The 15,018-nt window shown below is 42.7% G+C and overlaps 1 protein-coding gene across 24 annotated transcripts in view; it reads left to right on the forward strand.

Moving 5' to 3' along the window:
• The window catches only part of NRXN2 (neurexin 2), a 1,346,335-nt gene that overhangs the window by 166,827 nt on the left and 1,164,490 nt on the right, over window positions 1-15,018 (forward strand). For 9 of the 24 annotated variants that reach the window (XM_030218496.1, XM_030218492.1, XM_030218493.1 and 6 more), the window contains one exon: window positions 7,861-7,890. The exons of the other annotated variants lie outside the window; for them this stretch is intronic. In XM_030218496.1, coding sequence (XP_030074356.1) covers window positions 7,861-7,890 — 30 coding nt within the window. The remainder of the gene's footprint in view (window positions 1-7,860; window positions 7,891-15,018) is intronic. 24 annotated transcript variants of the gene reach the window in all.

Genomic DNA, 15,018 nt, shown 5'->3' on the forward strand with positions numbered 1-15,018 from the left:
CCTATGTACATCATACAGAGGTATAGAAAGTGTGACACCCTCCATCACGATAGCTTAGGGACCTCACGGCACAGATGGCAAATAGCCTGGCACAGCCAGCCTCTCCGGAAAACCCCCTCAACTACAGAAACCAGGATCACATACGCACTTGCAGACACTCATTCTCACCCACACACTCTCTCTGTCACACCCAAACTCGCACCCACACTCATTCTCTCTCACACACACACACTCACACATTCACTCTCTCTCTCACACACACTCACTCTCACATACACTCTCTCAAACATATACACTGCCAGGAAAGCTTTGCTAGCGCCCGTTTCATTTCTGGCAGAAACGGGCCTTTTTTACTAGTGTTCTTATATATTTCAGCTTGTAACTAATTTTATTTCCATTTTTAGCCTGGAAGTTCTGCTTTCCTTTTTTCTTCCAGCTCAGTGTTGGGATTTAGGTGCCATGGCCCTTCATTCATAACTATCAAGAGATATTTCCCTTATATTAATAGAGCTCCTTACTGTTTCTAGACCGATTGTTCAATTGACAGTCCTGAGGCTGACAGCCATGCACCATGCACCTGGGCAGTTTCCAGAAATTTGTATCAAGGATTCTAAATATGGGGCCATAGAGTGTTCACCTTAACAGTGACTATGATAGGCCAGCCTGGCTATGAATTACCATGCGGAAGGTCCCTGGCTCAGTTCCTCAGCCAGAATTTCTGCTTCCAAGATTGGCCAGAGCTGAGGACAATGCGAAGACAGGGGGTGGGAGGGGGAGGGAGGGAGTTGTGGTCATTGCATGGAAGTGATGTCTAGATGGTTGGAATTAAGGCCCATGGTTGTAGGGTTCTGAAGGGAGCCAAGCCACTTAGCCCCTGCCCCCTGATGGTCACTGTAGTAACTAATGAGCTTGTTTGCAGAAGATACAAAATAGAGTAAAACATTCTCCAGTTAATGTGAATGAAGGCTTATGGCACCAGATCCCAGCTTGGGCCCAAGCGAACTGGAAAAGAAAAAGGAGCAGGAGGGCACTGCAGCTTCCAAAAACAAAAAGCCAATGACCATAGTTCCCTCCCCCTTGAGGGTATGCCAGCACTTCCTCCCTAGCTTCCTCAGCCCCAGCAAAATCAGAGGGCAGAAGATCCAGGGAACTAGGGACCTCTGCATGGCAACATTGTCACTCAGCTATCAGGCAGGGCCAGCTTAACCCTTAGGCAGACTATGCTCTGGCCTGGAGTGGCAACAAAGAGCAGCTGCAGTCAGCATAAAAAAGGGCTTGACAACCACACAAACTCAAAGACCCAGCTTCTATTTTACCTGTAGGGAGGCCAGGATGAGCAATTTTCATGTTCCTATGTACCCAGGTAAATGGCAGTTCAGTCTGTACAACATTATTTATATATGCGTAGAAGCAGCCAGTTTTATGAGCTATACATAGGAGGCGTTCCCAAGGGTGGTGAATGGGCAGAGTTGGGGTGGGATCAACATTTAATATAAACCTAAGCCCTGATTTTGAACCAGCATATGCACACATTTCGCCTGCTATTTAAAACCATTTAACCGGCAAGGAACGGCTCCTTCCTGTTAAATGGCACTTAACTGGCTATCCGCTAATATTCAGTACATCGCCAGCTAAGTTTGGCGGCTAAATTAGGCCGCTGAAATAACAGTCTTATCTTTGGCTGGCTTTTCAACTTAACCGACCAGTGTTGAATATTGACTTGGCCAGTTAATTTGAAACTGGCCAAAATTAAACTGGAACTTCAATGCCGGTCACCATAAACATCCTGGCATATCCAGGCTCAGCGCTGACCGCGGGAGGCAGCCCGGCTCCCTTCTGCTTTCTGAGTATTGACCCCATTATGTTTTCCTGGTTTGGAGCAGGTGTAACTTGTATGAAATCTTTTGGGGAGGCAATTTGATAAAGGCACATGGTTTGCCTTTATGAAACAGGTGCAGCGTATGCATCTATGTTCCTTCAGATCCTTGGTGCCCTTTTACAAAATTGCTCTCAATTTATCATATGTGTGGTGACCAGCATTGAATATTTGGTTTATTTGTAGCCGGTATACAGTTAACCAGCTAAGTTGATATTCGAAGATAGCCAGTTAACTTTATACCAGTCTGATGTGGCTCTTACAATAGCCGGATACGAATTGAATATTCGGGGATAGCCAGCTATGTCGCGTGATATAGACGGTTATCTCCTAGGCGCTAACCGGGAATATTCAGCGAGGGATAACCGGCTATCCCCTGCTGAATATCGATGGATAGCCGGTTAAGTGCCTTTTCGGCATCTGGCAGGTTAAATGGTTTTGAATACTGGGGGGAAGATGTCCATTATGTGTTTTTTTTTTTTGCAGGATCGTTCTAAGAGGTGTGGTGCTGGGTGGGCCTAAGAATTGCTTGAGGGAGCACAAAGCTGAAATTTGCCTTCTCACCAGGCCGTCTGTGCTGCCAATTTTCACAGGAAAGCTACTTGCACATTCTCCCTTACAAATTAACCAAAATAGCCTTGAATACACCCATGCTAAGGGTGGGCATACTTTGTGTGTCCTGTTTCTGTGCATGGCCGACTAAACAGCACGCTTATAGTTGCAAAGGTCAGCATCTGTGCACTATTTACTCCCCCTGCCCTTGAAACACCTCTTTTCAACCTGGCTTAAAGTCTGTGCAATGCACTGTGAAAGTTCACACATTCTAAGCTGAAGGACTTTCAGCCAGGCCACTCTATATTTGGTGGGCCTTATGATTTGGCAATGCTCAGAACCTGCTGGGGCAGGGGGAGGGGAGTTGAGTCTCTGGGCCCGGAGCATTCAGTCCCACTGAGGAACTATTATTTCTTCATGTTGCATTGTGGCTCATGCAGTGATGCTCTGCTGTTGTTGAGACCTCTCCCCTCTGCAGGCCATCACTGCCCCTTGAGTGGAGACATTATGGAGGTGCTAGAATTTTGGAAGTACATGCCCCACCTAGTGGAGGGAAAGAGGAAGGTGGAAGAAAGGGTTTAGAATGATGACGTGGAAGCTCTAGACAAAGCAACACCGGGTCAGCTGTGTCTGTGTGCATTTATATTACACCAGGAACATCCTGCCCCCACCTGAAAAAAACACGATCACAAAGGTAGGCCCTTATATGGATTAACAAATTAACAGGCATTAATTCAAGTCAAGTACATTGTGGCCATTTTCCAGCTGGTGTGGTCACTGCATTAATTCTAAGCACCAGCACCATTGCTAAATTAATGCATTCTGGGAACAGTGGTCTATATGGGGGGAAGCAGGAGTATCCATTGCTCTGAAAATCTGTTGTTCCCTATGTACATTATACCCAATGAAAACCACACCAGAAATGTAGCCAGAGACCATGAAAATGTGGCAGAAAGAAATATAAATATTTCTCATGGTAGTGTTCTTGGGAGGGTCTTTGGGAGTCAGGGTTCATTCCAGGGGGAGGGGGAGCTTGCTGCTGCCACTGTTCTTGATATTCGTTGCTCCAAGGATGTACCGTACATGTATTCAGTGCCTTTTCCATATAAGTAGCAAGGCAGAATAAATATATAGTGGGGGAAATTCTATACAATGGACACTAACATTTTTGCGTGCATTATGTACGTAAATGCTTAGAATACTAGCATGCACATATCTATGTATGAAAATATGCATGTACATGCATTTAACTCTCAGGGGTCCTTTTACTAAGCCACATAAGCGTCTACGCACGCCCAACGCATGACAAAATATTTACCACCCGACTACTGCGTGGCTCTCTCGGTAATTTCATTGTTGGCGCGCGTCCAATATGTGCGTCCGAAAAATAAATTGTGAGACTTTACCACTACTAGGTCAACGGCTGGCGGTAAGGTTGCAGACCCAAAATGGATGCGCAGCAAATTTGATTTTGCTGCACGTCCATTTTCGGCAAAAATTTTTAAAAGGCCTTTTTTACAGGAGCGCTGAAAAATGGAGCGGCACCAAAACCCACGCCTACACTACCGTAAGCCATTTTTCAGCGCACCTTAGTGAAAGGACCCCTCAGTAATAAGCATGCTTAATTCAATCTGGTGTGATAAACATGCACTCTTATAATAAATAATAAATCATGACATAGAATAATTAATGAGTAAACATATTGTTTGCCTCAGCGGTGCAACTCATTGAACTTTACTGTTACCAACGAGATTCCTAGCACTCACCTCCTCATTGGCCAAACATTATTACAATGCTCTCAAAATATAGCTTAATGATCTTTCAACTGATTATAGCATTTTTAAGTGAATAATTCACAATAATGTATCTTTTTGAAATCCTATAGGAAACTTTCTAGAAATAGTCGGTAAGGGGCTGAAGTGTCCGACGTGTGTTTTGCTGCATTCAGCTGTGTCAAGGACTATCCTCATATCGCATTAGGCTGCCTGATTTACCAGACTGATTCAAATGCAAATTTGGCAGCATAATGGTTAGCTGCTATGCACTAAGGGTTCCTTTTACTAAGGCACGTAGACACCTACGCGCGTCCAACTACCGCATGCCCTGGGTGGTAATTCCATTTTTTACGCATGTCCAGTACGCGTGGCAGAACATATTTTCTATTTTCTACGGTGTGGCGCTAACTGGGCAGTAATCGGTAGTGTACACTTGTTGACACTTACCGCCCGGTTAGTTCATGAGATCTTACCTCCAAGTCAGTGGGTGGCGGTAAGGTCTCAGGCCAAAAGTGGACATGTGCTCAGTTTAATTTTGCCGCACGTCCATTTTTGGCCACAGAAAATAGGCATGCTGAAAAATGGACTTGTGTGCGTCCATAACACACACCTATACCAGCGTAGTCCACTTTTTGGCGTGCCTTAGAAAAAGGGCCCCTAAGTGCTAATATTCAGCGGAGATAGCTGGCTATCTCGTGCTGAATATTAGCACTTAGCCAGCTAAGTGTTATTTAACCAGCCGGGAGCTATTCCTGGCTTATTAAATATTGCTGAATATCGGGCCCTGTGTGCGTATATTACCTGTTATTCTTGTATTCTACAAAGGAAAATAGGCCCCTGCCTGGAACCTCGTTATAGAATTACCCTCATAGTGCACTGACCATACTGGAACTAACCGTTTAGTTTAGGCCCTTCTATTTGACAGACCTGAACTAAACATACAAATTATCCAGATAGCTATCTGGATACATTTTTAGCCTGCTCTTTCCCGGCCACAAGCCCAACCTTCTTATACAGATAGTATCAGGCCATTCAATCAGATTTTTGGTCCAATACTCTCCATATAAGTTTTGAAAAATATATGGATTGTAAAGTTCTGTGGTCACCGTATAATGTACTCCCCATTTGGAATAAGGGGGCTTTATTTAATGTTTGTGAAATTCTATTAACGCATGGTAATGGGCAGTAACATGCATTAACATTTTAAAGCATGTTAGTAAATAGAGCCTGTAGTTCACCTTCTCCTACAACTTTTCATTTTCTTCAATGCTGGGAAAAGATGGGAAAGATGACCAGATAAATTCCACACTATTCCTCCCCATCCCGCCTACGCTTCACCCCTTCCAAAAAACAATTGGGAATTGATCCCTTAAGCGCAGAAGCCAGCTTTTCAAAAACAAGTGGGGTTGCTAAGCTCAGCACAAATCATCCCTCCTTGGACAATAGTGCTGTTTTTTTTCAATATTGGAAATGTTCAAGTGCCCTTTGCACCCACAGAGGTGGGGTCGAGGTCTGAAAGAAGCAGAGCACTCTTGGGCTCTGTCAGTCACACAGTCCATCCCTTGTGATTCATTCTCCAGGATATGGCAAGAGAGATGGGACAAACCTGAAACTGTATGATTATATTTATTAACTTGATATACTGCTTATAGTCATACGTCTAGGCAGTTTATAAATTATTAAAACAGTAACAGTTACAACAGTAACAAATTATAAATAAGAACATGCTGGGCAATATTCAGCTTGTTGGAGTCAGCAATTTTCTTTAAACACTGGCCGCCGCAGGATTTTATTCTTGAAAATTCGGCACCAGGCCACCCCTGGATACTGACGCCAAATATTTGGGGATTGGATGGTCGGTGGCACTTATCCAAGTACCAGCAATATTTAGATTTAAGACAGCCTTTTCACCATTCTAACTTTAACTTCTAAGTAGGTAGCTCCTGGCTCCACCCAGACTCCAACCCCCGATTGCACAGGCACTGAGTGGATAGTGCTGAAGAAGTTTGAAGATATTGAGCAGCACTAGCTGGTTAATTGCCGCTGAATAACTGGGCAGAACCCAGTCAGTGTGAGTTAATTAGGAAGGAGCCCCTCCTACCCAGCTAACTCACGTTGAATATTGACCCCATAACCTTTAAGGGAAAAAGTAGACAGAACATAATAACAACGAGAGGATGAGAGGGTGGGGATGTGCAGTCATCTGAAATGACATAGAAAATGTCCATGACATATCCTCTGTTATTTCATGTCATTTTCAAAAAGGAACAATAGAAAACCCGCCCGAGAATTTTCAGGGTGTTTTCATTGTCATCAATACTGCACACTAGTCTTACTTAACAGGTTTTTACTAGAGATTAGCACATGTTATCTGCAGCAGGGCCCATAGTAAAAGACCCCCTTAGTGCTATTTGAACATAAAACCAGTGGTGTGCTGGAGCAGGCTCTCACAGGCTCGCAAGAGCCGGTTGTTAAGTTTTTAAGAATATTGGGAGCCGGTTGTTAAAGTAGGGCCCTCCATGGCTACTTTAACAACTGGCTCCCAAAATGTGGGTTTGGGCCCCCTGCTGAATTATCTTTTACTTTGCTGGTGGGGATGCTGAGCCCTGCCAGCCAAGTAAATAGACTACTGCTGCTCCCTGCTCCTTGTTTCCAGCTCTGGGCAGCAGGCTGGGACTTCTCGAGCATGTGAGAGAAGTTCCAGCATGCTGCTCAGAGCAAGACATTGGGAGTGGTGGCAGTCCATTTATTGGCTGCAAGCAAAGGTATGCCTAGTGTGCCCAAAGGGAGGGAGGAGAGAGAGGCAAGTGTTGCTCCCCCCCCCCCCCCCGGCCTTCCAACTGCAGAGCTGGCTACGTCCGGAGAAAGAGCCTGTTGTTAAAAATTTAGCAGCACACACCTGCATAAAACACACCACGTAAGAATACTGCAGTAAATGAAGAGAATCCGTAAAAGAAAACATTTCTTAAAATAAAGTAAAATGGGGGGAAAAAAGTACAGAAACAAAACAATAAATGAAAAATGTACAATGCACAGAGCTACCAGAGGACTGCAGGTCATCAGAGGGTATACTTACCCCATTCAGGACTACCTTTCCACCCCATCTTCTCATAGTCCCTGTTCCATGAGAAATTAATCTCAGAGAGGGCTATTGAGGGAGGAGATGCTGGTGGGGGAAGACGTAAATGGAAGCCAGGTACAATCAGTCCCTGGAGACCTGCTATCCCTTCCTAAGCTCACAACAGTTGGTCTTCATGCTACTGTGGGTACATTCTGTGTGTATATTTATATATTCTGTAGATATATATCTATAAATATATATCTATATATATATATTTGTTTCCATTTATTTCAAAAAAAAAAAAAGCATTTTTCTTACTGTCTCTCTTGCTCTGTCTGTCTCTCTCTCGACCTTTTCAAGGGTCGTAAAATGCTTTTTTTTTTTTAAAGAAAATTCAAAATCAGACTTATTTTCCCCCCTCTTTCTTTTCATTTCGGCATCCGGCTGTTCACTTCTGTGCCGGTCATGCCTGTCACAAATTAAAGAGCGTTAAATTGTGGCACTTTTTCTGTTACTTGTATTTGGGGGTTTTTATGACACGTGTTTTTCTTTTCTTTTCTTTTTTTCTTTTTCTTTCCTTTTTTTCTCCCTTCAAGGTCCGGCTCATCTGACACTAAACAACCAAGGTATGAGTTTTTATGCTTTTCAGACTTTTTAAATTTTTTTTCCTTTTCTTTCTCTCTTCTATTTCACTTCTCCATTTTCTATGTCCATCCTTCTCTCTTTATTCTCCTCCCATTTTCTTCTTTCTCCTGTATTCTCACTCCTCTTTATTCTATTATCATTTTTCTCTCTTCTCTCTTTACCCTCCTCTTTCTCTTCTTTTCTTTTTTAATCTTCTTTTTGCTGTCTTTTTTTTTTTTCTTCTCTTTCTCTAATCCACTTGCCTCTATTTTCTCTTGTTTCCCTTCCCTCATGCTTAGGGACTGAGTACCTCATCAGCCCAATAAGTTCCTTCAGTAGTCCCCACTTGTTTTCTTATCTACCTAATTTGTCTCCTGTTTTTCTTCATTCTCTTTATTTTCTTTCCTTTATTCTCTTTTTTTTCTCTTTCTTCTCTAAATCCCTTTTCTTTGCGATCTTTACTCTTTCTTATCTATTTTTATTTTTCTTTCCCTCTTTTCTCCTGTATTTCTATATTTTCTCTTCTCTGGTTTTCTCCTTCCTCTGAATTACAAATCCAAAGCTGTCCTGCCCCCATCACAGTGGCTGACTCTTTTCTGTCACAACCACTTTTCTACAAGAGAGACTCCCAATGGCTATTGGTGTCACCCTCTTCTCTCTGCTCTCTGAGATTTAAATTCAGATTCAGGAAACTTTGATGATATGACAATTTGTACTTGTTACCAAAATTAAACATAAAGGGCTAGATTCTGTATATGGTGCCTAAAAATCCGTTCAGAAAAAAAATACACCAAGATGTATTCTCTAAAGTAGGCCTACATTTTATAGAATAGGCTTAAATTTCTGTGCAGTATGTAGAATACATCGAGCGCCTCTCCACGTGACCAAATTTGGTCATGTCCATTTAGACCATGTTTTACTGGTGTAAATCCCGACGCCTATATGAGGCACAGAGGGGGTGTATTCTATAATAATGTCCATAGATTTTAGAAATGCCCATGTCACACCCATAACCACGCCCCCGTTTCAACTATACAACTTGGAATTTATGCGCATCACTTTACAGAATACACTTAGCGAATTGTGCATGTAAATCATAATTAATGGCAATTAGTGCTGATAATTGCATGTTATCCAAAAAAATCCTTTAGTCTCTGGTGTAAAACATATATCCAATAGAGAAACCAGGACACAATGTTGCCTTGTTCAAAAAAATTAATTAATCAAACATCAATCCGCAACTGAAGTTACTAAAGCCTTAATTGCAATAAACACTGACTTCTTAAAATTTTTTTTATGATGATTACCCTCAGACATTACCACTCATTGCTGTAAATGATAACATCAGTACCTGGTGGTTCAGCACTTCTTTCATCGGGTAATTCTTTATATATATATATATATATATATATATATATATATATATATATATATATATATATATATATATGCTGATCAGGTGATCTCAATCTTCCATTTACCTGTTACAAAACATTTGTGACTAAAACTAATAACCAGTGCAGGTAATGTGATTAAAAAATCCACTCGCACTTATCTTATAATGCGTGGAACCCTACAAAAACGCCCGATGCTGCGGGTTTCAAAATATTTCATCAGTGCACTGATGATAAGACGAGACGGAAGGAAGTTAGCAGCAGGAGGGCGATGCTGCAAGTGATATGCCTTCAAACCCGAGTCCCTGATGAAATATTTTGAAACCCGCGTCGTTGTGCATTTTTTGTAGGGGGAGGCTACGGAACACTCTACAATTTGGAGTTCCACACATTATAAGATAAGTGCGAGTGGACTTTTTAATCACATTATCTGCACTGGTTATTAGTTTTAGTCACAAATAAATTTTGTAACAGGTGAATGGAAGATTGAGATCACCTTATCAGCATATATATATATATATATACTAGTAAAAAAGCCCCGTTTCTGATGCAAATGAAACGGGGGCTAGCAATGTTTTCTTCTGTGTGCATGTGGGAGTGTGTGTGTCCCTGCCCTCTGGCGTCTCTCCCCTCCCCCCTCTGAGTCCTTCACTGTTACAGAGCCAGAGATTTGATTTCGTGCTCTGCTGTTTTCCTTCACTGACTGTGTTACAGAGAGGGCGGGGCAGACACTCATAGGGAAACCGGATATCTCGCCCCCTTCACACTTCCGGCTGGAGGCTTCATAGAACGTTGGTGTTGCCTTTTATATAGAGATATAGATATATATATAAAAAACATATATATATATAAAGAATTACCCGATGAAAGAAGTGCTGAACCACCAGGCAGTGATGTTATCATTTACAGCAATGAGTGGTAATGTCTGAGGGTAATCATCATAAAAAGTTTTTAAGAAGTCAGTGTTTATTGTAATTAAGGCTTTAGTAAATTCAGTTGCGGATTGATGTTTGATTAATTAATTTTTTTGAACAAGGCAACATTGTGTCCTGGTTTCTCTATTGGATAATTGCATGTTAACATCCAATTAACAGTGCTGATTAGCTAGCTAACCAATTAAGTTGCACGCATTGTTATAGAATATGCTTCAGTTTCCGTGTGGAAATTAAGGTGCGATATATAGAATTCAGGGGAAAAGGGGGTAATTTCATAAAGAATTATCCATGTGTAAAGCATGTTTTACATGAGAAAGAGGGATCTGATAAAATTGTGTGCAGGTATACATGGGTTTTGTACCTATGGGCTATGTGACAGTTAGGGCTGGATTCTACATAAAGTGCAGTGAGTAGCATGCATTAAATTGTGCGCATGGCCAATTTACGTGTGTTACTCAATTGCGTAATGAGCCAATTAGTCATGATAATTGGCTGATAACCAATTGTCCTCACTAATTGGCAATAATTGGAATTTACACACACTTGTTTTTAGGCGTATTCGAAAAAGAGGCGTGCATAAATTCCAATGCATGTAGCTGAAAAGGGGGCTTGGCCATGAGAGAAGTATAGGCCTGTTGGGCCATCAATCAAATTTATGGTATGGAATCCGGGAGAATGCACGTATATTGAAACACGGGCATTTACACCACTGCCGTACATGGCCGTGCCTAAATGTACAGCGTTCTCCCGGCCTATGCGCTATTCTATAAACCACGCCTTACTGTAGATGCTATTTAGAGAATAGCGCTATGCGCATTATTCTGACGTGCCTACATTTTAGTCCAAACAAAAAAGGAAGGTTCACACAATTGCCACAAAAAAGCCAAATCGCAAAAACAAGGTTGCCTGTTTTTTTGGAACTCTTCCTCCATTCCACCCTTGTTTTTGCAGTGTGCCTACATTTTAGATGCCATGTACAGAATCTGGTCCTTAGTATACACTGACGTCCGTTAGCGTGCCCTAAGCTGTAGTAAAATGGCCCCTTAGTTTAGGAGGAGCAGGAGGAGAGTTGCAATGCACGTGCCTTTAATGAAATACTTGGGGACATGCTTAGAGAACACGTACAGAAATTTATGTTTCCTTGGAGCAGGCGTAAATTGGTGTGAGTATTTGTGTGCTACTGGACCTGGTTCTGGGTCTCTATCTTATAAAGACATATAATTGTCTTTGTTGTGTTTATAATTCAGGCTTAAAATAAACATCTTTTCCTGACTTTGAAATAGGCACCCTGTAATATTAGTCCCAAAATCTCTTTTTCTTCTTTTTTTCTCCTCTTTTCTCTTTCCTCCCCGTTTCTCTTTTATTTAATTGTTTTCCCATGTTGTATTGTCATGTATTTCAAAATGGCCTTTTTTGTTTGTGTTTCATCTGAGAATGCGGCTGCAAAATGCATGCTCTGGGATGGGGAAAACTTGCATTATGTATTACAAAAAGAATATATATATATATATATACATATACAGTACATTCTTGCTGAAATTCTTTTTTTTTGTTGTATCTTTCCTTCTATTGTCTTAATGCTTCTGAACTCTGGTTTGATAAGTCCTGTGAATATGCGGACAATTTTTTGGGGGGTTAAGGTATGCCTGCTGATTTGAGTGGTCTCTCATTGCAGTTGGTCTTGCACCACCTGGCCCAGTTTGTTTGAGTATATTTCTGTCAGCGAAGGGAGGAGAGCTTGCCTCGTTGACTTTGGGAGTCTTTTACAAAGGTGTGTTAGCGTTTTTAGTGTGCGCTAAATGCTAAAGACACTCGTATATTCCTATTCTTAGTGCATGCTAAAAATGCTAGCGTTTCTTTGTAAAAGACCCATTTGTGTTTTACCCAGTTGAATGTGTTTTGGTCTACGTCCTGAATTCTCCATGTGCCCGATAATGGAGAAGGCAGGGACATGTTCAATACAGAGGGCAAAAGGGATAGGAGATGGGACTTGATATACTGCCTTTCTGTGGTTACAATGTGGTGTGGCAGCCAGGTTAGTCCACTTTAAAGGTAATAAATAGAAATAAAGCAAAACAGAGAAAAGAAAATAAAATGATACTTTTTTATTGGATTAACTTAATACATTTTTTATTAGCTTTCAAATGTGACCCTTTTTCTTCAGGTCAAAGTGGCTTACATATTATATACAGGTACTTATTTTGGACCTGGGTCAATGGAGGGTTAAGTGACTTGCCCAGAGGAGCTTGTTCAGCTGGTCATGTTCCTCCACTAAGCCCTAACCAATAGAAGACATTCCCACCTAAAGGATGAGAAGTGAAGCATGATATAAGGGGGTTAGATGATAATCATTACTGTGGTGTGCAGAGGACTTCTTTATTTCAGGGTGTATATTATTGTCTTTGCATCCAGTGGGGGATACCTCTGTTCCTGCAAGCTACTGTTTTAATCTTTGCATTGTTTCTTCCTTCCTTGCTGAATTTATTGTATATTCTCACATTTCCTTCATTTGAATATTGTAAACCACCTAGAAATAAATATTTGATGGGCAGCATATCAAATATTATTAAAACTTGAAACTTTGAAACTTGACATGGGGTGAGAAGTAATAGGAGGAGACAGGGTAAAGATTAATACCGGGGGAGGGGGAGGAGGAGGTGGAGGACATGTGGTGAAGAATTGTAGCAGGGAGTAGGGTGATGGTTACTAATGGGAATGTAGGAGACATGGGGTGAGGAGTGATATGAGAGGATAGAGCAATGGTTATTACTTTGTTATATAAAGCTCGTGAGGTGAGGAGTGATAGGAGGGGGCTGGGTGACAGAGTGGAGGAGTAGGCCAGCAGCAAAAGCAGCAACCTTAGAACCATGGAAGCAAGGGTTCAAATCCCACTGAGGCTCCTTGTACCCTTGGGCAAGGTTTTTTAACCCTCCACTGGCTCAGGTACAAAATTAGATCGTAAGACTCCCCCCCCCCCCCCCACCTCCCAGGATGGGGAAGCACCCACTGTACTAGAATGTAAATTGCCTATGAATTACTACTGAAAAGGTGTGTGAGGAATGATAGGAGGAGACGGGATGTTAGTTATAATGGGGCATGTAGAGACCCTGGGATGAGGAGTGATAACAGGGGGCAGGGTGATGGTTATTTCTGGGAATGCAGATGATGGGGGATGATAAGTGACAGGAGGAGGATGGTTGTTACGCTGAAGTATTTCTCAACTTTGTCCTCTGGACATAACCACCCGTTCTGGATTTCAGAATCTGCACAATGAATATGCATGAGATAAATTTGCATGTATTGCCTTCATTGTAGTTTCTATGCCGCTCGTACATCTGTTTAGTGTGGTTCACAATATAAAAACATGCCAAGCAGCTGGATATTCAGTACTGGCACCCAGAGAGGGCTGGCACTGAACCTCCGAGTCTAATACAGCTGGCATAGACCAGCATTTAAAGAAACACTGACTGGTGCCAGCTGAATATTGCCCTTCATGTTTTTAGTTGGATTCTGTACTAACTGGAGGCTCTTCATTAAAGGAGATGGCAACCCCATGAAGATCCCATCGCAGTAATCAAGATGAGATATCACTAACCCCAAAAGAACAGTTTGAAATGCCTTTTGAGTTAAACATAGTTTTATTCTACATATCAAACTCAATATGTTTCTTCATGTGTATTTGTTGTGACATGCTGCTAACTGAATACTGGGTGTATCTAGAGGACCGAGCTGAAGACTACTGACATAGAGAGTATGGGGTGAGGAATGAGAAGAGGGGGCAGGGTGAGGACTACTACTGTGTTCCAAATTTGCATATGACAATGCTGAGACCAGACCCTGTTCTATGCAAACTGTGGATTTCATTCATGCTTCCATCCTTCAGTGCCTCTAGGCTCACCAGGTACAACAGCCACAGAGGTTGCATAGAAATGGCATCAGATCATGGAGTACTTGGAGAAGCTTGTGGAAGCTGCCAATATGAAATACAACTTCAAAGTGAATTGTAAGAGACATATGGGCCATGGGATAAAAAAATATCCCCACCCCCTGATATTCAGCTCATGGTAGTCAGCAGTTTTAAAGCCACTGACTACCATGGGTTGAATCTAACCCAGATATTTAAGGCCGGGGCCATATTTAGGAAACCCGCATTGAATGTGGGCCATCCGCAGACCTTGAAGTCATGAGGGTGCTAGCCAGCAGTGGCGTAGCTACAGGGGGGCCATGGGGACCTGGGCCCCTCATATTTGCTGTGGGTCCCTGGTTTGGCTGGCAGGGGTCCCCAACCCCTGCAGTTGAAGCCTTTCTCCAGCGCTGGTCTCCTGCGCCACCGCTTTGCCTGCACTGCTCTCTCTTCCCCCTCACATCCGGCACGCTCGTTTTAGTGAAACTGAGTCTGGGTACATGCTCAATTTTATTAAAACGAGCATGCTGGACGTGAGGGGAAGAGAGGCAATGTGGTGGCACTGGAGACCAGTGCTGGACAAAGGCTTCAGCTGGCGTGAGTTGAGGACCCCTGCCAGCCAAGGTATGTGCAGCGGTGGTGCTTCAGATGGCAGGGGTTGGGGACACCCGCCAGCCAAGATATGTGCAGCGGCGGTGGTGGGGGGAGGGTGACGGGGTGGTAGGGTGGTAGGGTGGCAGACCAAAATGTGCACCCCACTTTGGGCTGTGGCCCCCTCCCACCTTGAGGTCTGGTTACGCCACTGCTAGCCAGTATTCAGTGCCAGCACCCACATAGGAACCTGGGCTATGATAGGACTGTCTTTGGTGCAGTCTTGTCTGCATGGTGGCTATGCAG

Source organism: Microcaecilia unicolor, chromosome 11 (assembly GCF_901765095.1).
Source record: "Microcaecilia unicolor chromosome 11, aMicUni1.1, whole genome shotgun sequence".
NCBI lineage: Eukaryota > Metazoa > Chordata > Amphibia > Gymnophiona > Siphonopidae > Microcaecilia > Microcaecilia unicolor.